Here is a 23,294-nt window from a genome sequence, read left to right on the forward strand (position 1 = left end):
GCCATTAGGGAAAAGGTGCAATTTAGAAGCTCTGTAGCTTTAGAAGAGGAGAAAAGGAAAATGTAAAAAGCCAAAACTGACCCTAGGAAAAAAATCTGATAGAACTGAATTTGGGACAGGAAAGGAGTTGGTGACTAGGAAAATAACTAGTTAATGTATTAGGACAAATCTATTTAATTATGCGTTGCTTTCTCCCCACACGCAGCTGAGAAGGCTCCGCTAGGAGAAGAGGTTCCACCAGAAGGAAGAAAAGTAGGTTCCTCAAAATCACAGACACTGGGGTAGAGGTCTGGCCAGCTTGGGCACAGACACTCTGAGGCTGGGGAGAGAGAGGTCCCCTTTGTGCATGAGGAAGGATGCAGCAAGGCACAGCGGACAGCACCAGAGAAAAGGGCAGCTGTGTTCTCAATTCTGCGCAAAGAGCTCTCTGCTCTCATGCTTCTGGGCCATCAGGTCTCATCGGTCAGAGCCAGAACTCTGCCCAGGACTGTGAATTTGTGACAGCGCTTCAGGCCTGTAGGGGATTAAATAGGGTTCTGTGGGCTGGCCTGCAGGCCTAATTCCATTTTTATAGAAAATTATTTCTATGGTAAAGTGTGTTTGGAATTCCCTATAACCAACTGACAAATAACGTTTTATAAGGACATATGTGTTTAAGCTTGGAGACTGCCCACAGAATAACACTTGGAGAAATTTATGCACTAACATGTGGGCTACAGCCATACTGCTGAAACACGCAGCTGTCTGTACCAGCTCCCAGACCCCATGCAGTCCCAGGAGCTGTATTCACTCCATCTTGGTAAATTCCAAGGAGAAATATAGGAAAATACTTATTTGATTGACTTGCCAATAACAGGGTGGGATTAGCGAAGAGCATTGTTGGAGGAAAAGCTTAGTTGTAACCAAAGTTAGGTGCAAGTTGCTTACGTGTAATTTCTTCTGTGGGATAAATAATATATGTCTGTATCTCCTTGTCTGTCTAACTCTTTATCTATTTTATTTATTTAAAATAATTTTTTTATTGGTGTTCAATTTGCCAACATATAGCATAACACCCAGTGCTCATCCCGTCAAGTGCCCCCTCAGTGCCCGTCACCCAGTCACCCCATCCCCCTACCCACCTCCCTATCCACCACCCCTTGTTCGTTTTAGGGGTCTCTCACGTTCTGTCACCCTCACTGATATTTCCCACTCATTTTCTCTCCTTTCCCCTTTATTCCCTTTCACTATTTTTAATATTCCCCAAATGAATAAGACCATATAATGTTTGTCCTTCTCCGATTGACTTACTGCACTCAGCATCATACCCTCCAGTTCCATCCACGTTGTCTTTATCTATTTTAAATGAAGTTTACTTAAGTGCTCCCCGTCCCTCCAGAAGGGTATCTTTTAAGCTATAGGGAAGGATTTTATTCCCCCCAACACACACCATCACCTTAACTTCTTTTCAATTCCCATGTTCTTTCTTTCCTCTTTTTGTCTTTGGTTTCTGTTCGTTTGTTTTTAATTGAAAGCTAGAAACCATCACCCCAGAAGAATATATACAAAATCTAGGAAGTTTTTTTTCCAGGAGTTGAAGGGAGTTCCCTGCTTTTCTATATATGTCATGACCCCATAATTAAACATGAATGCTTGCTCATGCTCTCTCTCTCCCCTCTCTCCCCCCCCCCCACCTCCCTCTTTCCTCTCTCAAACTTTCTCACACACAATCCATAGGCATCACAGTTGTGGGGAGGGAGCTCTCTGAGCACCTCGGGGATCATGTCCTGTGTGAGATGCACCTCATGAGGCACTCAGTGGAAGGAGTAAGGACCTGAAAACCAACCCAGACTCCGCTGTCCTAGCCACTTGCCACAGAGGAAGAAGCTTGTTTTCTAGCGTAAGCAGGCCATTCCCTTCTCCCCTTACCAAGCCTTCCGCTTCGAGGTCTGCCCCCATGCAGAGGGAATATTGTTTTCCAATATACCTACCCAGAGGGGAAGTCAGTTCCAAATTTGCTCAAAGGCACTGGCCAGCTGAGCTGGGGCCTTCACCTGTCAAGCAGGTCGTTTTCCACATAAGGAAAGAGGTTAAGCAAGGCTCCGAGGGTCACATGATTGGCAAAGACAGAAATCCAGCTCTGCTGGTGTGTGACCTCATTACCCATGTTCCTCCCACCACAGTCCACGTAGTTCCCTCAGCGTCTGTCTTGAAGGGCTGTTGTGTCAACTCTTCTCCGTGTGACTTCTTTCTCAACCATATTGTAACACTGAGCCTTCAGGGGACTCCCAGCCCTGTAGAAAGCAGGGCACCCAGAGCGCTCCCTTTGTGTCTCCTCTCCCCCTTCCCTCTCTCTCTCTCACCCCACCCCTCTACTATTTTGGGATTCTTTCATTCACTCAGTAAATATAAGATGGTGACTTTTGTCTTCTGTTCTCTAGCGTCTTGGCAAAATCAGAAGTGGAGCTATATCTTCAGAATGAAAACAGAATAATAACATTTCACAACACATTGGAGAAGAAGAGAAGCTTAGCGTTAAGTTCCTTTAATGAGGCTTCTCATATTTTCTTGAAGGTTAAAAAGATAAGAAGTGTAGACTGTAAAAGGATTCAGAAGCAGTGTATAAAGGGTCTGTTACCTCATGGTACTGTGGCTTAGTATAAAAAAAAAAAGCTGACTTTAGAATTAGGCAAATAGTTTTTTTTGTTTTGTTTTGTTTTGGCAAATAGGTTTAAATCTCAACTTGACCAGTATCAAGTTTGGACAACTTTAGCCACCTTCAGGCTCATTTTCCTTATCTGTAAGATGGGGATAGTAATAACAGCTATCTTCTCATGAAGGCTATTCTAAAAATAAAAAAATAAAATAAAATAAAATAAAAAAAGCATCTAGCATCGTGCCTGGTAGGTTGTAAATGCTCAGAAAATGCATTCCCCCTCTTTGATCTTTTCTCAGGTTGCTAACCCCATAAGGCATCATATCTTATCAATGTGTATACCCTGCACTGGTGATGTAGCTATTTATTAAATGTCTATTGAATTCAATGTTACCTGCTTTACTCTTCAAGTTGTAAAAATCAGTCTGTGGAGTGATTCAATTTGGATGCTATCCTATTAGTTGAAAGCATTGTGAAACAAAATGTTTTAAGTAACATCATTCTAAAATAACAAACCTTATGTTTTTTTTTTTTCCCCCAAGACTCACCTCTTTCTCTGATTTCCTATCTATCAACAGCTCTCAGAACAAGAGGCTTGCCAAACTTCTTATGATACCACAGACTGAACTGCTTTTAACTAAGGCAGGAGTTGTGGCAAAATCAAAATTATGTCTTTGATTGACAATGTGAAGACATCTCTAAGAGAACAACTTGTGAAATAGAATTTAAAGCTGTCGTTTGGCATTACGGTTTGACATTTGTTTGCAGTTACATTTTTAACCACAATTAAGGGAATCTAGATTTTTGCATGTATATAAGAAAGTAGATTCTCATTTTCTTTGGGGTCTAAGAATTTAAAAGTTAAAATTTTAAAAATAAGTACTCTTAATTGCGAGAGATCCTAATTTGCCTATTGTGCCAACTCCAGAAATGTTATTTTTAAACAGTATTTCATGAAATTTCAGGGTAGAGTGCTACAGATAGCCACACCTCCCTCTCAAATATAAAAGGAAAGGCAGCATAACACTGCAGAGAGCTCAAGGCTGATATGCATGCGCCTGAGCCAGCATTGCCTCATGAATTGTGTCACTTTAGATGATTCAGGATATTGTTTCTTCTAAAATGTAGGCAATTGCATTAGTGTATTACCAAAAAATGGCAAGAAAGAACCACTGTATCGCCAGAAATTAAAACAGTGCCTGACACACAATAGGCATTCAGTAAATATTTGCTGACTAGATGGATGTATGGATGAGAATTGATTTAATCCTAATGAAACCACTGATTGCATGATGTAAGACTCAAAAGCTCTCAGTATTTCTCGCAGGTCCAGGGATCTAATGACTTGTCAAAAGTCAGAGGCGAGACTACAATCCAAACTCCTGGATGCTAGTGATAATCTTCTTTATTAGGTTCTTAGTAAAATCCAAATTTAGGACCTAAGTCTGTGTTGTTTCCTGTAACTCTAAGGCATCTTTATCTCTAGTACTGGTTCTGAAGAGGAAATTAGAGGTCTGTATGATATTAAAAATGGCTACACATTTTCAGCTTTTTATAACATGGAACATTCCATTCAGCATGCATGGAATATGCATCTAACCATGTTTTATTTCTTATCATTCCTCTATATTTCTAGCAAAAAGCCTTATAAGAGTCAAAATTGATCCTTTTTAGTTTCTTTTAACACAAGTTTTTTGTTAATCATCAGAGTCTTACAATGGTTTTGTATTCCTGAACAAGGTGTAAGCTCTCCCTTGGGTATAGTATATAAGTGAGATTTTTATTTTTGGAATCAGGATTATCTTTTCCACACATACAATCATGTCTGTTTACATTACTCAATGCCCATTTCATGCTAATCAAGGGCAGTAAGTAATTGTACAATCACATCTCATTATTCTTTCTGCCTTGTCCCACTAAAGAATCGTAAAAGGGTTCTTGGAGTCTGGATCAGAGGCTCAGCAGGAATAAAGAGATCGGAAAGTCCTCCGCATTTCTACAGCCATAAATATCAAGCCAACTTACCACTGCCGACTTTCAGTCCTTAATTTTTAAAAGAGTTCATTCAAAACACCTTATGCTTTGTGGAAATGTCATAGGGAACTTCATAACTCTTTAAAAATTCAGTGAATTGTTATCACTTCATTAACATCGTTTAAACCTTGACCTACTATATTTTAGCTTTTATAATCTACTAGACTTTCAGTTTTTGTTCTAAAAGAAAACATATAACAGCAGTGGTGTTTTGTACTTGGTCCATCAGACGAATGTATATGGAATGGATTCTACTTTTGGTAGTCTGGTAGTATACTAGTGGCAACAAAATTATATCTCTCTCGGGCAGCCGCAGTGGCCCAGTGGTTTAGCGCCGCCTTTGGCACAGGGTGTGATCCTGGAGACTCGGCATCAAGTTCCGAGTGGGGCTCCCTGCAGGGAGCCTGCTTCTCCCTCTGTCTGTATCTCTGCCTCTCTCTCTCTCTCTCTCTCTCTCTCTGTGTCTCTCATTAATAAATAAATAAAATCTTTTATATATATATTATATATATATATAATATATATATGAAGGGAAAGGACACAACAGATGAGACAAATAGGAAACAAAATGATAGATTTAAGGTTTACCATATCAATAATTCAATTAAGTGTAAAGTGTCTAAACATTCCGATTAAAAGGCAAAGATGATCAGGTTATATAAAAAAAAGTAAGATTCAGCTATAAACTACCTATAGGAAATTTATTTTAAATGTAATGACATAAATAATTTAAAATTAAAAGAATGAAAAAAATATACCAAGTTGGTGTTAATCAAAAGAAAGCTGAAATACTATTGATATCATATAAGGTAGATTCTGGAACAAAAAACATTACTAAGAATAAAATTCATTTCATAATGATAAATGGATCAGGGCAATTGCGTGGCTCAGTCCATTAAACTTCTGACTCTTCATTTTAGCTTGGGTCATGATCTCAAGGTTGTGAGATTGAGCCCCATGTTAGGCTCCATGCTGGAAATGGAGTCTTCTTAAGATTCTCTCACTGCCCCTCCCTCCCTCCTCTCTTTCTCTCTCTCTCTCTCTCTCTCTCTCTCAAAAAAAAATGAAAATGATAAGTAGATCAATTCATCAGGAGGGCATAATCTTGAATGTTTGTGCATCTAATAATAGAGCTTAAAAATATATGAAGTGAAAACTGATAGAACTGAAAAAAGTAGAAAAATCCACAATTATTATTAGAGATTTCACTAGCCTCTCACAATAATAGATTTAAAAATAGAAAAATCAGTAAGGCTATAGAAGACTTGAACTTAGCAATCAATCAACCTAACCTAATTGGCATGTATACAACATCCCACCCAACAGCAGCAGAATTTTCCTCAAAGGCATACAGAATATTCACCAAGATAGACCTTATAATTGGTCTATGAAATAAAACCAAAGAAATTTAAAAGAAATCAAGTCATACAAAGTGTGTTCTCTGGTCACAATGTAGTTAATTTAGAAATAAATAACACAAAAGTATCTCAAAAATTCCCCAAGTATTTTTACACTCTATAACAGAATTCTAAAGGAGACATAGATCAAAGAAAATATCGAAAAGGAAATTACAAAGCATTTTGAACTAAATGGAAATATCAAATTTGTAGGATGTCACTAAAGCAAAACTTTATAGCAATAAATGTGAAAAAAGAAAAAAGGTCTCAGCTTTTACTTAAAAAACTAGAAAAAGGGATCCCTGGGTGGCGCAGCGGTTTGGCGCCTGCCTTTGGCCCAGGGCGCGATCCTGGAGACCCAGGATCGAATCCCACATCGGGCTCCCGGTGCATGGAGCCTGCTTCTCCCTCTGCCTATGTCTCTGCCTCTCTCTCTCTCTGTGACTATCATAAATAAATAAAAATTAAAAAAAAAAAAAACTAGAAAAAGAAGAGCAAATCCAAAGTAAGAAGAAAGTTAATAAAGATTACAGCAGAAATCAATGACATGGAAAACAAAACCGTATAGGATATAAAAAAATCAATTCCCGGGGATGCCTGGGTGGCTCAGTTGGTTAAGCATCTGCCTTCAGCTCAGGTCATGATCCTAGGATCCTGGGATTGAGCCCTGCATAAGCTCCCTGCTCAGCTGGAGAGGACATGCTCACTAACATAGAAAACCCTATGAAATCTACAAAAGAAGTTGCTAGAATAAGTGAGTTTAGTAAGGTTACAAGAAAATAGATCAACATCCAAAATCAATTAATTTCCATGTATTTGCAAATAATTCACATTTAAAAACGGTATTTACAAAAATAGTTCAAAACACATGAAATACCTAGGGGTGAATCTAACAAAAGATGGGCAAGACCTATACACTGAAAACTACAATTGCTCAGGGAAGTTAAAAAGGACCAAAATAAATGGAGAGTTATACAGTATTCATGGAACAGAAGACTCAATATCTTTAAGAGAGCAATTATCTCCAAATAGACTTATAGATCCAATGTAGGGGTGCCAGGGTGGCTCAGTCAGTTAAGCATCAGACTCTAGATTTCAATTTGGGTCATGATCTCAGGGTCATGAGATCAAGCCCCAAATCGAGCTCTGTGCTCAGCGCAGAGTCTACTTAAGATTTTCTCTCCCTCTCCCTCTGCCTCTTCCCCTCCCCCACCACCCCCACTCAGGGGCATGCACCCTCCCTTGAGTTGGGCAAAGATTTCTTGGATTCAACACCAAAAGAATGTTCCATAAAAGAAGAAAGCCCTGAAATATTGGACTTCATTAAAATCAAGACTTCTGTTCTTTAAAAGACAGGGAATGAAAGACAACCTGTAGACTGGAATAATATATTTGCAAAATATGCATCTCATAAAGGACTTGTTTCTAGAATATGTAAAGAACTTTAGGAACTCCATTATATGACCATTACAACCTAATAAAAAATGAACAAAAGATTTGAACAGACATTTCACCAATGAAGATATAAAGGTGGTCAATAGGTACACAAAAAAAGATGCTCAACATCATTAGTCATTAGGGAAATGCAAATTAAAGCCACAGTGAGATACTACTGCACACTTTCAGAATGTCTACAATTAAAAAGTCTGAACATAACCAAGTGTTGATGAGAATGTGGAGAAACTGGAATTTTCATACCCTGCTGTTTGGAATGTAAAGCAGTGCAATGTCTTTGGGAAACAGTTTGGAAATTTCTTAAAAAGTTAAGCATTACCCTTACCTTGTTACCCACGTTTCACCCCAGGGAAACTAATGGAATAATCCACATACAAACTTGCACAGAGGTATCCATAGCAGCTTTATTTGCAACAGCCAAAACCTATGAAACAACCTATGTGTCTATCAACAGGTGAATTGATAAAGCCATACAGTGAGGTACTACTCAGCAATAAAAAGGAACTACAATCTCAGCAAGGAAAATTGTCCACCTTCAGGGTAGAGATCCTCGCAGTGGCTTCCAGGGAACTCAGAAGTGTGAGGAACTCCAGGTGGTGCCAGGTGCACACCTCCCAGTGAGACAACTGTTCGGTCCACACCTGCCTGCTATCGGGCCGTTTGACTTGCTCTTGCCACTGAAATGTGAGAGAATGCACCAATTCTGAGTAGAAGCCTTAACAGACCCAGCGTTTTGGAGATTTTTCATTTCTGTCTGTCACAAAAATAGCATTCCTGGTAAGAGCTGCTCCTTAAGCTACATCCTGGAACAAAACCTGGGGAGCAAAGCCGCAGATGACACGTACATGAGCAAAAAATAAACTCTAGTACTTTAAGCCTCTGAGATTACAGATACGTTAAGTTTGAGACGTCTCTGAAATATAAAAGTAGAGCAGTCAGATGGTGAGCTGGATTCATGAGTCAGACACTCAGAGAATAGATTTGAGCCAGAGATAAAAATTTGGGAGTTGTCAGCATCTAGATTGCATTTCAAGCATAGGAGCGGATAAGATCACCTAGAGGAAGGGTAGGAAGGAAAAAGTGCTGAGGAACACGAATGTTGAAATAACAAGTACAGGAAGATGAGTCTGCAAGGGAGACAGGAATGGCCAAATATCTGGAGGAAAGCCACAAACGAGGTTTTTAATGTAATCCCACTTTTGCTTGTCCTCATTCTTCGTTTCTTCTGTTTCATTTCCTTTCCTCCAGCTTAGAGACGACTAAGCAAGCGTCAGAACCTCTGGGTGCACCTCCCACTCCTAAAGGGAAATCTTCCTTTTCCTTTATGGATCTTGAGCACCATTTGGACAAGGGATCCTGCCTTCCTGATTCACCTCTGTCCCTTCAGGGCCCAATGACCCTGCCGTGTCCCTAGTGCGCGTAACTGGCAGCTAACTCCACCCGGCTGGTCACCAGCCTGGTCTTTCACCTTCATCTTTTTCCCTTTGATTCCTTTTCCTCCACATGCATGTGCTCAGGCTTTTACCACTAATTATTTTTCACATGAATATTGGCTAGACCATAGAAGGTGAATGAACATAGGTATGAAGCGTAAGGAAGCACAGTACGATGAACATCTGTGTGCAACCGCTCAGTTGAGGAGAAAGAACCTTATACCTTAGCTTAGAAGTCCCTTTGCGCTTCTCCCCAGGTCCACCCCAGTGCCTCCTGCGCACAAGAAGCCATCAACGTGCATTTTGCGGTTCTCACAAACTAGGAAGAGAAGGGGACTTTCTCCCATGGATAAAGAGCGTCTGTAAAAACCTACAGATAATACCTGATGTTTCTTTGCTTTATGATTTTACCAAGTATGCTTACATTCCTTAAAAAAAAAAAAGAGTCTGCATATATCTTATCTTCATAGGACTAAAATCATACTGTATGTGTTACCCAGTGATTTTCTTTGTGCTCAAGATTATGTTTCTGGGACTTGTCCATTATGGTGCATGTAGTTGAAAAGCATTCATTTCTCCATCTGCATCACAGTCTAAACTATACCACAATTGATTTGTCCTTTCTGTTTTAACTGTGTTCCATAAGTTTTGATATGTAGAGATTTCATTACTGTTCAATTCTAAGTATTTTTAAATCTCAATTATTATTTTTTACTTGGCCCATGACTTATTCAGAAATACACTTTTTAAATTTCCTAATACGTGGAGATATTTTACGTATCTTTCGTTACAGACATTTGTATTCTGAGAATATGGACTCTAACAGTGCTGTTCAGTAGTATAATGTGAATTAGACTATGTACATATGTAATTAAAAAATGTTTAATTGCCATATTAAAAGAGAAAAATAAACAGGTAAAACGTACCTTAATATATTTTACTTAACTCCATATATACAAATTATCATTTAAATATGTAATCATCTCTAAAGATTATCATAGATATTTTAGATTTGGGGTGTTACTAAATTTCCAAATCTGGTATGCATTTTAAAATTAGGCACATCCTAATTTGAACCAGTTACCCTTTACTGCTTAGAGGCTACATATGGTTAGTGGCTGCCATATTGGAATATACAGGTTAATTGGACAATTGTTTGAAATTTACTTTCTGGCCTAGGATGTAGTCCTCAATTCATGTGATCCGGAAAATGTGTGTTTTTCTAGTCGGGTACAGAGTTCTATATGTGTACCTTAAATCTGTCTTATTGGCATTGTTAAAACCTCTATATTTTTACTGAATTATTTGTGTGCTTGACTTTGGGTTGCTGCATTGTACCTCATAGGAAGGCCTCTCACATAATAGCATGGAGCTATGTAGTGTGAATTTCCATGGCCTTATATGGTGGGTCCAGAGACTGACTGATGTAACTGAGGGAACTGTGTTGCAATCTACCACTATAGTATGGATTTTATAGTTTCTCCTTACAGTTCTTTTTTTTTTTTTCTTCTCCTTACAGTTCTATTGGATTTTGCTTTATATATTTTAAGGCTACTTGAACAGGTGCATGTAAATTTAGACTATTTATGGTGAATTAATCTAGTCTCACTAGAAGCCAAGAATAATGACTTTTGTCTTTTTATTTTTTTTTTTTTTTTTTTTTTTTTTTTATTTTTTATTTTTTTTTTTTATTGGTGTTCAATTTACTAACATACAGAATAACACCCAGTGCCCGTCACCCATTCACTCCCACCCCCCGCCCTCCTCCCCTTCTACCACCCCTAGTTCGTTTCCCAGTGTCTTTTTATTTTAATATCTTTTTTAAATTTATTCATGAAAGACTCAGAGAGACAGAGACAGAGACACTGGCAGAGGGAGAAGCAGGCTCCACGCAGGAAGCCCGACATGGGACTCAATCCCGGGTCTCCAGGATCTGGCTCTGGGCTGAAGGCAGCGCTAAACTGCTGAGCCACCTGGGCTGCCCATGACTTTTGTCTTTAAGTTTACTTTGTCTAATATTTATTTAATTGCATACTTGTTTTTCTTTATACTTTTTCTTTCTACATCTTTTTAAAAAAAATCTTTCCATGTCCTTATGTTTTAAGAATGCCTCTGATAAAGAACTCAGCTGTGTTCATTTATCAGGCCTGTTTCTCTTTTTTAACTTGTGAGTTTAATTTATTTGCCATCAATGTGATTGCTACCTTAAGCTTTCTATTTTTTTCCTTTCTGCACTGTTTCTACTTTTTGGGCCTTTGGGTAGAGGGGTATTGTTGGAGTTTATTTTCTTTATGCTTTTTCCTCTAATGGTATATTCTATTTCTATTCTTTAAGTGGTTACTTTTGAAATTTTACCATGCATACTTAGTGAAGTCTAAAAATAATATCTCAAACTCCCAACCATGCAAGGGCCAAAGAACACTTGAGCTCTGATGGTTGCCATCCTAACGTATAGTCTACAGTTTTGTCTATTGTTCTAGTTCTATCCTTTTGTTAGCCCCACTAATTAGACATAGTTAAAACTGTATTTTATGCAGATATTTGTTTATAATCACCTGCATGCAGAGCTGGCTGCATAATTTTCAGGGCCCAGTACAAAATGAAAACATGGGTCTCCTGTTCAAAAAGCTACAAAGCTTTTTTCCCCTGACTTCACAGTATCTCTTTCAACCTGGCATGGTGTTTTCATGATTACTATTGAATGTGGTGCTCCCTGGGGCCTGGGGACATCATGGAACGGATGCAGGCTTTCACAGGCACTCAGTACACCTCCCTATGATTCAGAGCAGGGGGAGTGCACATGCCCAAACCGCACCCTTCCCATGGGTGCCTGTACCTGAGACCATGCCTGAAGCAGAGGAAGGCAGAAGAGGCTGGGCAAGGGCTGAGGAGCAGGGGCTGAGAGGTGGTAGGAGGTAGGACTGTGTGTGAGCCAAGGCTCCAAGCCAAGCCCCTGGTACATACTCAATTGTCCCATGAGACCTCACATAAAACACAAATTTAAAGATAAAATTATTAAGAGTTTCATGATGGTGACCAAAAAGCATTCATTCTGAAGCACGGGATCCCCTTCTGAGCATGGGCTTTGTACAGCTGTCTTGACCATATGCCCAAGAAGTTGTCCTCCCTGCATGTGTCTGCCAGTTTCTTTGCTCACATTTCTTCTTGCATGCTGACCTTCCTTCTGAGATCTTATCCCTTCTTGCAAAGCATATTCTTTAGAAGGTTCCTTTGTAAAGGTCCTTTAGCTGGTAGTAAACACTCCGGTTTTGTTTATCTGTCTCATTCTGAAAGATAGTTTTGCTGGGTACCTAACTTTAGTTGGTGGTTATTTTCTCATAAGATTTTGAACATATTATTTTGCTGTCTGACTTCCTTCGTTTGTGTTGGAGAATAAACTTTCAATATGTTTGGGTTCCTTTGAAGATAATGGTTTTATTCTCTCCAGCTTCTTTTAAGATCTCTTTAACTTTGATGTTCTTCATGTTTACCAACAGAGGCCCTGATGGAAGATTCATTTTTTATTATCTTGCTTGGAATCCATTTGGCTTCCTAGATTTGTGAGTTAGTGTTTTTCATTAGTCTAGAATAGTCCCCTGACATATTGCTTCCTCTCCCTTATCTCTCCTCTCCTTCTGAAATAATAAATAGATATATATTAGATCTTCTCACTCTGTCCTCCATGTATTAACTTCTCTTTTATATTTTCTGTATTTTTCACTTCCTGTACTTTACTCCATACAATTTCTTTAAATCTCCCTTTAAGTTTATTCATTTTTTAGCTATGAATAATCTGCTAGAGGACCACCCACTGTTTTTCATTTTGATTATTATATTTTTAAGTTTTACAAGTTTGATTTGGTTCTTTTCATATTTCATGTTAAATCAATCATATTTCTTATTTAAATGTTGTTTAAATAAATATTTTATTTCTTTGAATATCCTGATTCTATATTCTGTATCTGAAAATTCAACACTCATGAGTTTGATTATGCTTTCATTTGTGTCTGCTCATTCTCTTACTGGCTTTTTTTCTTTTATAGTTTTGTGATTTAAAAAAAAAAACATGATTTCATAGGTCTTGACTTTTATAACTGTAGAAAATCTTTGAGTCCCATGTTGAAGATAGGTTGTTCCCAAAATACTGTGGTTTTTTTTTTTTTTTTTTTTCCTATCAGGCATCTAGAGGCAAAGTTAACCTATTATGACTTGAAGATATCCTTTCAACATGAAGCTTTTTGAATCACTCAGATTATATGAATTCACAATACAAACCTGTGTTAGGGTTAGTTTGTGTTTATAAATTCTTGTGAGAGATTTATATTTTTCCCTCTCCCTAGCACCAAAATTCAAAAGTAGTAATTTTCTTTCTGTACCTTGAGAGATGTTATTTGAATTTTACACATACTAGGTGTGAATTTCACACATAAACTGCATGTGCAGCTCTTTGAGATGCAGCTTCATGCAGGTGAGTTTCCTTTTACTCTTTCCCTCCTGAGCCCTTCATGGTTATGAAATTTAAAGCTCAGGTTCATCAGATTTGGAAGGTACCTTCAAGGTAAGAATTGGTTTCAATGCTCTACTTATTGTTAGGGGTTCTTCCTTTTACTTTCTTTTTTTTAAGATTTAGTTTGAAATTACAAAAAATTTTACAAAGACAATACAGAGAGAGTTTATGTTTCTGTTTGGCCCCCCCCCCCTTTTTTTTAAGATTATTTGTTTATTTGAGACAGAGAGAGAGAGAGAGAAACAGACAGAGGGAGAAGCAGGCTCCATGCAGGGAGCCCAATGTGGGACTCAATCGGAGGTCTCCAGGATCATGCCCTGGGCCAAAGGCAGTGCTAAACTGCTGAGCCACCTGGGCTGCCCTTGTTTGGCCCATTTTTAATAACAGGGACACATCTGTAAAAACTATGAAATTAACATTGGTCTAATACGATTAACTAAACTACAGACCTTGTTCAGATTTCAAGTTTTCCGCTCATATCCTTTTTCTGTCCTTTCACTTGAGTTTTTTCCTCTGCATTCTTTCTACTTTTTGTCCAGCTCACTGATGAAGTTTAAGATTTTTTTAATAAGTTAAAAAAATGTTTACTTATTTTCAGTAGGAGAGTTGTCAAAGTACCTCGTCCAACACATTTCTAGAAAGAGAAGTCTGGGGGGTTTTTTTTTAAACATCATTTTCCCTCAAATGATATTCATAATCCTGGTTACCAAGTCCAACATATCTTCTTAAGCTTGTGTCCTTAAGTTTTTCTAGCCTAGAAATGTTGGCATTATTTTTATTAGGTAAAAAAAAAAAAAAAAAAAGTTTAATTATAAGACCAGAAAAGAAATCAAGAGATAGATTGAGAGTCTATTATAGTGCTATAGGTGAGAGAAAGTCAAGAACCTTAAAAAGACTGTTGGCAGTAGGAAAGGAGGAGAGGAAATAGTTTGAGGAGCACTCAGGAAGCAAAATAGAGAATTTGGTGTTGAATGGATGTGGTGGGACAAGAAGAAGAAAGAGTCAGGGAAAACTCGGGGATTTCAAACCAAAGATTTTGACTCTTGAAGATTTTTAGAAGTCAAAAGGGAAACCAATATTGTAGGAGATGATGGTGGATTTGTTTTTGAATGTATCTGGTATTAATGATTCATTAGGGTGGAAATGTCCAATAAGCAGTTGTAATTGAATGCCACAATTTTGAGAAAGGAGTCAGAGCTAAAAGGAATAGAGTGGTAATGGAACACAAATAGATTAGGAAGAGGAATAAGCAATGGAGAAGAATCACCTATATAAAAACTAAGGAGAGACATGGTCATTACAGAAGAGGGAAGGAGCCCTGATCAACAAATGTGCTTTTGCCACTACTTATGATATTCAGAAGCTTAATTTCAGTGCCCCTGTGAAATGCTCTTAACGAATCTTCTGCGCTTTCCTCCACCCAGAGGATTATGAACTAAACTTTAAGATCCATTTATGTGGATTAAAATATTAAAATGTTCTTTATGTTTTTTTCAATTTTCTAATATGTTTTGTACTATACCATATCTCAGACATTACCTTCTGTTTCATTTGGTTTGTTCCAATCAGTACTTAAGACAAGTATAAGAAAAATAAATTTAACAAGAACCGCAAACATATGTTGATTTTATGGCATATCCCAACCTATTTTCCTTTTTTTAGGAAACAAAATATTGTCTAGTGTTAGAATTTAGTCATAAACTTTGAAACCATAATGTATAACATTTTATGGTATTTATGACTCCACATATGTTGTTACTATTTCATGCAAAAGAAATAACTTAATAAGCAAAAATTATGCCTGAGAAAAATACTTACCTTGTATGTAGTGTTTGTAAATTGCTGTTAATGGTACAAGTAGTATCTAGAGGCAGTATATATATTGCTAAAGAGAAGAAACAGACTAAGTTGTGAAATACTATTACCTGAGCCAGGAGCTGCAATTTAGGAAGAGTGTCAGGGTCTTGACTCATTTGTTGGGTTTATGGTTTTCAGGGAACTAATGCTGATTTCACATCAGAAAAGCATCGAGCAGCTGCAGGAAACCCTTAGACAGAAGCTGCTGAATGATGATAACTGGAGAGAGAAGGTAACAATAATGTAGCTTTCATCTGCATGTGTCTTATTTGCTTTTAAAAATTCTGTTTGCCAGGAGACTATTCCAGGTATCTTTGCTTCCATGCACATTTTGATTCCTTCTGGAATTTCCTAGACCAAACATGCTTGTAAGTGTCTTTTCCAAAATATCAAACAACATAATGGAAATAAAAAGGTAAGAACAGAATTTGAAATCTCGTAAAATTAAGATAGCCCTTAGTTCTCATGTAAAAGTGTAATTTTTATCTTTAAGTATTTACCTTGTTCCTGTAAAGTGACAGAAACTTCATTTGACTACATCCTTAAAAGCAGAAGAATATTCAATTATTCTTACAATTTCTCTGCTTTTAAGAAGATACTACAAGAGAATGGAAAATGGCAAAATTACTCAGTTATGAACTTCTGGCAAAGTAAAATGTATAAGAATTTAGCTCATTATTTGCAAAGAAAATGTTTTCTCTTAGAGTACTGAAAACGCATTGATTTTTTTTGTCTTTGGGCTTTCTAAAATTTTTCAAGATTTCAGTAATAAATATGTATTACTTTGATAATTTTAAAGGATACAAATAATATTCTAAAAATTATTGGTCTCTACCTCCTCAGGCCTTGTACCGCTCTAGTCATTGAGGCTTACAGACATCATCTCCCCGCCATAAACTTCTGATACTCCTTGATTGGTCCCTGGGCTGTACCCTGAACAATGCCCTGAACCCTTCCCACCTCTTTCTCTTGCCCAACTGATACCTTCCCTAGCACTAGTCCTCATCCTTGGTTTTCTGATAACATTGTAAATTTGCATATCAAGCTAGAGCTGGCTACTGAAATTCAGATTGCTTGACTAAAGTCTTGACAAGCTGTTTGGTTATTACCAGATTCTTCTCTGTGATGTCTAGGCCCTATAACTTGTAACCTCAAGGGACAAGCAGTGGCCACCTTCAAACTAACATCTCCACGCGGACTCTTCCGCCCTACCATCCACCAAATCGAAACCCTTTAGAGATTGTTGCTTGCTCAGGTCTGTTCTAAATTTTTCACTTTCATTTCCATTCTTTACTCAGTTGGCCATACTGAGGCATTACTGGCCCTCTATAAAACAATCTCACTTTCCTTGTCCCTCAGGGATCACACACTCATTCTGTAAGATAAGTGATCACTATAACAACAGTTCCATAGAGGCAAAAATTAAAAGTTTAAAAGTTGAGAATATGGACTGAAGTTGCTTCAAGTGCTCAAAGAAAAGCATAGACTTTTTCTTTTCCTTCTACTCTAAAGCCCACATTTTAAAAAATTCTTTCTAATTTTACTAGCTTTGGGGTACAGTTGGCTAGTCTGTTCTTATTCACTTCCTCCATCCTTATGAATCCATGTTTGAAAATACAAAAAAAAAAAAAAAAAAAAAAAAAGCTCAACCTACTCAGCAATCCAAATTTGCAAATTAAAATAATGAGATTATTTTTTAACCCATCCAGTTAACAGAGCAGTTTTGGCATTGTGATGAAGTCTAGTGAGATAATCTCTCATATTCACTCTTTAAGGGGCTGGAAGTTACAGCAACCGTTTGGAGAGCAATTTGGAAGTGTGTATGAAGAGATATTGTAAATATCTCTTAATGCAGAAATTTCACTGATGGAATTAATGTGAATAGAAATCCACAGATTCTTCCCTTCCCTCAGACACCTGAGCTTCTCATAGACTGACAGAGTGAACTTTCCTGCCTTTGCTGTGTACAAGTTCCTTATCTCTGTGGTCACACCCCGTGAAGGACGTTCAGATACAATCTACTAGAGAAGTCTCCGCATTTACAATCTACTTACTCTATTACTGCTGCTCACTGTACCCTGTCTATGAGGTTACTGACAGAGCAAGTGGACCAAGTTAGTGTTAGCATTTGATCATATAAAAGCATTATGATCTTGCCTCATGCTGTTAATTTGATGATGAAAATAAACCTATGTAAGATTTTCTAAGTTCTTGCTAAGACCATGATATCATTCTAATAAATTAATTATATCATAGATGCATTTTGGCATGTATAATTTTCTATGATATAAATGGGCATTTCATTTTGTTGAGAGGACATGACTTCTTATTAATAAATCTTATCATTTAGCTTAGCAGTAAATCAAGATCCAGATCAGTAAAGCCAAGGAATGATAATTATGTCTTGGCTGTGTTAGTTATTGAGACTATGAATAAAAAGTTCCCAAAAAGTCCTCTCATGAGAAAGGGAAATCATTAATATGACATTGTCATCTCTTTCTTGGGTCACTGTGCCTTTGTGTAGGAATGAAGTGTTCCCTTTACAAATATATAATATACATATTAGAATAAACTTCATAACTTAAATGCTTTTAACATTCAAAAAAAGTAGATAGCAATTTGTGCCTGTACTTAATTATTTTAGAGTATGTAAAAAGCACATAATAGAATCAATAGTTGCTATGCAACAAGGATGGCACATTTTAAAATAACTGCATATTTACTAATTGCCATAGATTTTTATTTCAAGTATTCCTTTGATGTGAAGAAAATAAATTAATGTGCATACTGAACATTTAAAATTGGTTCCAAATGCACAATGTTGTTACTTTTCAGTTAAAATTTTTGTAATTAAAAAATTTCCTATAGCCAGAGTGCTGACATTAAGTGATAGCCATGTGTTGATTATTACTTTTTAGTGTGATAAACAAATCCCAGCCAAATATTTTGTCAGATTATTACTAAAATATCGTCCCATTTAGGAACATTTTAGAATTGTACTACTATTGACCTCATTTTAAATAGTGCGCAGAGCTTTTAAAAGTCAATAGTTAAATAAACAAACAGAACCTTCCTAGGTGAGCAGCTGAATTGATAGTGAAAATGCAGGGTAGTGGGGTTGGGGTTTACCTCAAGAGATAGTCAATTCTAGCATCAAAGGGAAGCAAACAAAAAAATCTCAAATTTTCCTTCAAAATATAACGGGCAAATGGCTGAGTAATCCCTAATGTGTTTTAGGGTACTATTAATGAAACTTAAAAGAATAACTTGTAAAATAACAAGATTTGACAGAGATGAACTTGTCATAAAAATATCATTGTACATTTATGCATAAGAAATGTCTGGCTAAAAATAATATTGAGAGCACACTTTAATTTGAAAAATTATAGCATGTAATTTTCAAAATCGAATTAATAAGATCACAAAATTTTAGATCTAGAATGGCCTGCAAATATCATCTGATTTAAATCCTTAATCAAGATAATAAAAGTAGCCTCCAGCATTAGTGTTTACTATATGCCAGGCCTTGTGCTTTCCATAAATGTAATTTTAATTATTATAAAATTATTATTCCTGGTAGCTCATGGAAAAAAATAAGGCTCAGAGAAGTTAGGTAAGTTGCCAAGGCTATATAGCCAGGAAATAACAACTGATACAAACCTTGGGGAAAAAAATGAGAGCTAAATACAAAATTCAAAACTTCTGCATTTGGCCTAGATGGATTAATACAAGCCAGATTTACTCTCCCTCCAAAATCACTAAGCCACTGGAGAAAAGATAGAAAACAATGGTTTCAAGACACCAAATACCAGACAACAAAAGACAATGATTCTTACAGATAGGAGACTTCTTACAGAAGTGAGCTCTGTGATTGCTCAAATTTAAAAGTTGAGAATATGGACTGAAGTTGCTTCAAGTGCTCAAAAAAAAGCACGGACTTTTCTTTCCTCACGAGAGAGGAAAATCATTAATATGACATTGTCATCTCTTTCTTGGTCTTGAGAAGACCAGAGAGATGAAGATAGCTAGAGTTCACAGAGTAGTGTTCTCAGCAGAGAGCTGCACACAGACAGAACGCTGGAGATCTAGAGAGTCCCCATTTAGTGTATGTATGGTCAGTGCATATGTGTGGGGAAACTACCCAAAGGCAGAGAAAGACTACCTGAAAGGACAGAGAGGAGTACCAAATTCTCACACAATGCCAGACGGGAAGACCTATAATTCACAGGGCACTGGGTAGAGTTCTCAGAAGGGTCGTGCATCAGTAGGAGGAAAAAAATTAGCCCCAGATTAAATGCTGAACTGATTCTGACTTACAAATTTTAAAAAGAAGAACTAAAAAGTCAAGCTGATTCCAAGAAACTTGACTGCATCCCAGAATAGAGTTTAATAATACTCACAAGAATACAAAAATATCCAACATCTAACAAGGTAAAATTTACAATGGAAATTCAATCAAAAACTGCCATTAAAAAGAAAAAGGAAAAGAGAGCTCATAATTAGAGAAAAATCAATAAGTAAAAATTGACTCAGAAAAGCACATATATTAGAATGAACAGACAAGGACAATAAAACAGTTGCAATAACTGTATTCTATTTGTCCAAAAAATAGAGGAAAAACCGACTATGTTAAGTAGAGATATAGAAGATATAAAAAAGATTTAAAGTGAACTTCTAGAGATGAAAAATACAATATCTAAGATAAAAAGTACACTGACTGGGATTAATGGCAGATTTGACATTCCAGAAGAAAAGTTTACTGAACTTGAATACACACAAATGAAACAATCCAAATGAAACAAAAATAGAAGACTCAAAACAAATAAGAACATCAGTGAACTATGAAACAAATACAGGTAAACTAGTATATGCATAATTGGAATTCCCAAAGGACGGGAGAGAGAAGAAAGGACAGAAACAATATTTGAAGAAATAATGGCTGAAAAATTTCAAGACTTAATTAAAACTGTAAACCTGCACGTTCAAGAAGTTCAACAAACTTCAAGCACACCAAGGAACATTCTAATCTGATTGCTGAAAAATAGTGATAGAAAGAAAATCTTAAAAGCCACCAGAGAATAAGAGACATATAGAGAGGAACAAAGGTAAGGATGACAGCAGATTTTTTTCATCAAAGACGGTATGATTAGGGCACCTGGGTGGCTCAGTCAATTAAGCATCAGGCTCTTGACTGGCTCAGGTCATGATCTCAGGGTTGTGAGATTAAGCCCCACATTGGGCTCCATGCTGGGTGTGGAGCCTGCCTAAGATTTTCTCTCTCCCTCTGTCCCTCCCTACCCCTCTCTCTCTAGAAAACAAACCAAAAATAAAAGACAATATAAGCAAGAAGAAGGTGAGTATTTTTAGTACTGAAAGAATGAGGGGACTGGGAGTGCAAGCTGCCAATCTAGAATTCCATACAAAATGAAAGTACCCTTCAAATATGAGGGTGAAAGGCTTTTTCAGAAATGAAAAAGTTGAGCAATATATCACCACACTGTGAGAAATGTTTAAAGAAGTCCTTTAGTCAGAAGAAAAATTATACCATATGAAAATATGGATCTATACAAAGGAATGTAGGACATCAGAAATGATTAAAATGTGGATAAACATGAGCATTTAATTATTTGAATTTTTAAAAATATAATTAACTATTGAAACAAAGTATTGACTAATATGAGACTTATAACATGTAGAAGCAAAATATATTAAAAAATAACACAGTGTCTAAGGGAAAAACAGAGTATACTATTGTGAGATTCCTATACATGAAGTGATCTATCACGAGAAGATAGATTGCATTAAGCTAAAATCCTAAAGCAACCACAAAAGTAGGAAAAAAATTATAGCTAACAAGCCAACAAAGAAAATAAAATCGAAATTAAAAAAACCCTCAATTCAGAAGAAGATAAAAAGAAAAAGAGGAAAAGGAAAAAAGATGAGATGGGTCAAATAGAAAACATATAGCAAGATAACTTTAAAGCTAATCATATCAATAATCAAATTAAATGTAAATCATGTAAGCCAGAGGTTATCATACTTTTTCTATAAAGGACCAGTTAGTACATATTTTTGCTTTGTGGGACATTGAGTCTCTGTTGCAACCACTCAACTCTCCCATTATAGCTTAAAAGCAGCCATAGACAATAAGCAAATGAATGGCTAAATTTAGTCCGTTTTGGGCCATAGTTTGCCAAGCTCTGGCTTAAAAATCCCCGTTGAATGACAGAGATTGTCATGTTGGATAAAATTCCAAAACTATGTTCCCTACAAAAAAATACACTTTAATATAAAGAAATCTTTTCATAAATAGGTTAAAAATAAAGGATGTACAACAGAGTATATGCTGATACAAATCAAAAGAAAACTAAAAGAACCAGGTTACTGTTAGAAAAGTAAATTTTGGCCTGGGTAGCTCAGTCAGTGGGGAGCTGACTCGATTGTGGCTCAGGTCATGATCTCAGGGTCCTGGGGTCAAGCCAAGGGTCAGAGTCCACCCAGCACAGAGTCTGCTGAGGATTCTCTCTCTCTCCCTCTCCCCCTCCTGCTAGCTCATGCAGGCACTCTCTTTCTCTCTCTCTAAAATAAATTAATAAATATTTTCAAAAAAAGAAAAGTAAATTTCAAAGCAAAGCTATCAGAATATTTAGAATATTAGTAAGGATGATGAAGATCATTTCATAATGTTTAAAGGATCAGTTCACCAAGGGGACATAATAATCCTACATGTTATTCACCTAGTTACATGGCTTTAAAATTAAGCAAAGATTGTTAGGACAGCAAGAAGAAATAGACAAATCCACAATTAGAGATGTCAATAATAGCCGTCTCTCAATAATTGACAGAAAAACATCTGGAAAATAAGTAGAGATATAGTCTGTGGAAAATAGTGTAATAGTTTTTTATAACAATTTTTTAAAGGATTTTATTTATTCATGAGAGACACAGAGAGAGAGGCAAAGACACAGGCAGAGGGAGAAGCAGGCTCCATGCAGGGGCCCGATGCAAGACTTGATCCCAGGACCCTGGGATCACGACCTGAGCCAAAGGGCGACACAACCACTGAGCCACCCAGGTGCCCCTATAACAATTTATTTTAAAGAGATATATTAAACAACACTTTTAACGAACATGACCTAATATTTATAAAATTCTCCATTTAACAGCAGAATAAACATTCTTCTCAAGTGCACATGGGACATTTACTAAAATAGATCATATTCTGGAAAATAAATAACTCTCAATAAGTTTAAAAGGATTCAAAACATGCAAAGTATTTTTTCTGACCACAGTGGAATTGAATTAGAATTTATGAACAAAAAGCTATCTGGAAAGATCCCCAAGCATTTTGAAACTAAATAAATACGAAGTCCATGCCCTTAATCACCATGCTATGTAGGTGTGTGGGGAGACAGGCTAGATGGAAGAATGAAACATGTGAGCCAGGGGATCTACCAGAAACAGGTAGGTGTGCACACCGTCTCCACCTCGTAGTAGCTCTATGATCTTGGAGAAGGTACTTAACCTCTCTGGTCCTATTTTAGGATCCAGACAGTGTGAATAAGAATTATTATATATTATTATTATTATTATTATTATTATATATTATAAGAATTAAATGAGTTAATACTATGCCACCCTACCTTGTGTTGGTACCACCAAGTGAATAGTCTCTCCTTTCATCCTGAGTTCACTCAATTCTTGGCAGGACTTCAATACATATTCTGATTCCTTAGCATTGGTTTTTTTACTGCAAAATTTTTATATTTAAATAACCATCTACTTTTACAATATTTTTATTCAGTAGTTAATTCATAAATAATCTGGTGTGTTAGTTTTCCACCAGCGTTTGCTTTTAATTTTTGGAAAACAGCAAAATAATTTATTTTTAGGAGATATATTTTTTAAAATTATATAGGTACCCATCAAATATACACAAGTGGCCTAATTTCTACTTCAGCATCTGAAATTCCCTT

General features: G+C 36.7%; 1 protein-coding gene across 9 annotated transcripts in view; it reads left to right on the forward strand.

Moving 5' to 3' along the window:
* The window catches only part of LEKR1 (leucine, glutamate and lysine rich 1), a 169,948-nt gene that overhangs the window by 122,202 nt on the left and 24,452 nt on the right, over nt 1-23,294 (forward strand). For all 9 annotated transcript variants that reach the window (XM_038571291.1, XM_038571294.1, XM_038571287.1 and 6 more), the window contains one exon: nt 15,457-15,550. In XM_038571291.1, coding sequence (XP_038427219.1) covers nt 15,457-15,550 — 94 coding nt within the window. The remainder of the gene's footprint in view (nt 1-15,456; nt 15,551-23,294) is intronic.

Source organism: Canis lupus, chromosome 23 (assembly GCF_011100685.1).
Source record: "Canis lupus familiaris isolate Mischka breed German Shepherd chromosome 23, alternate assembly UU_Cfam_GSD_1.0, whole genome shotgun sequence".
Classification (NCBI taxonomy): Eukaryota; Metazoa; Chordata; class Mammalia; order Carnivora; family Canidae; genus Canis; species Canis lupus.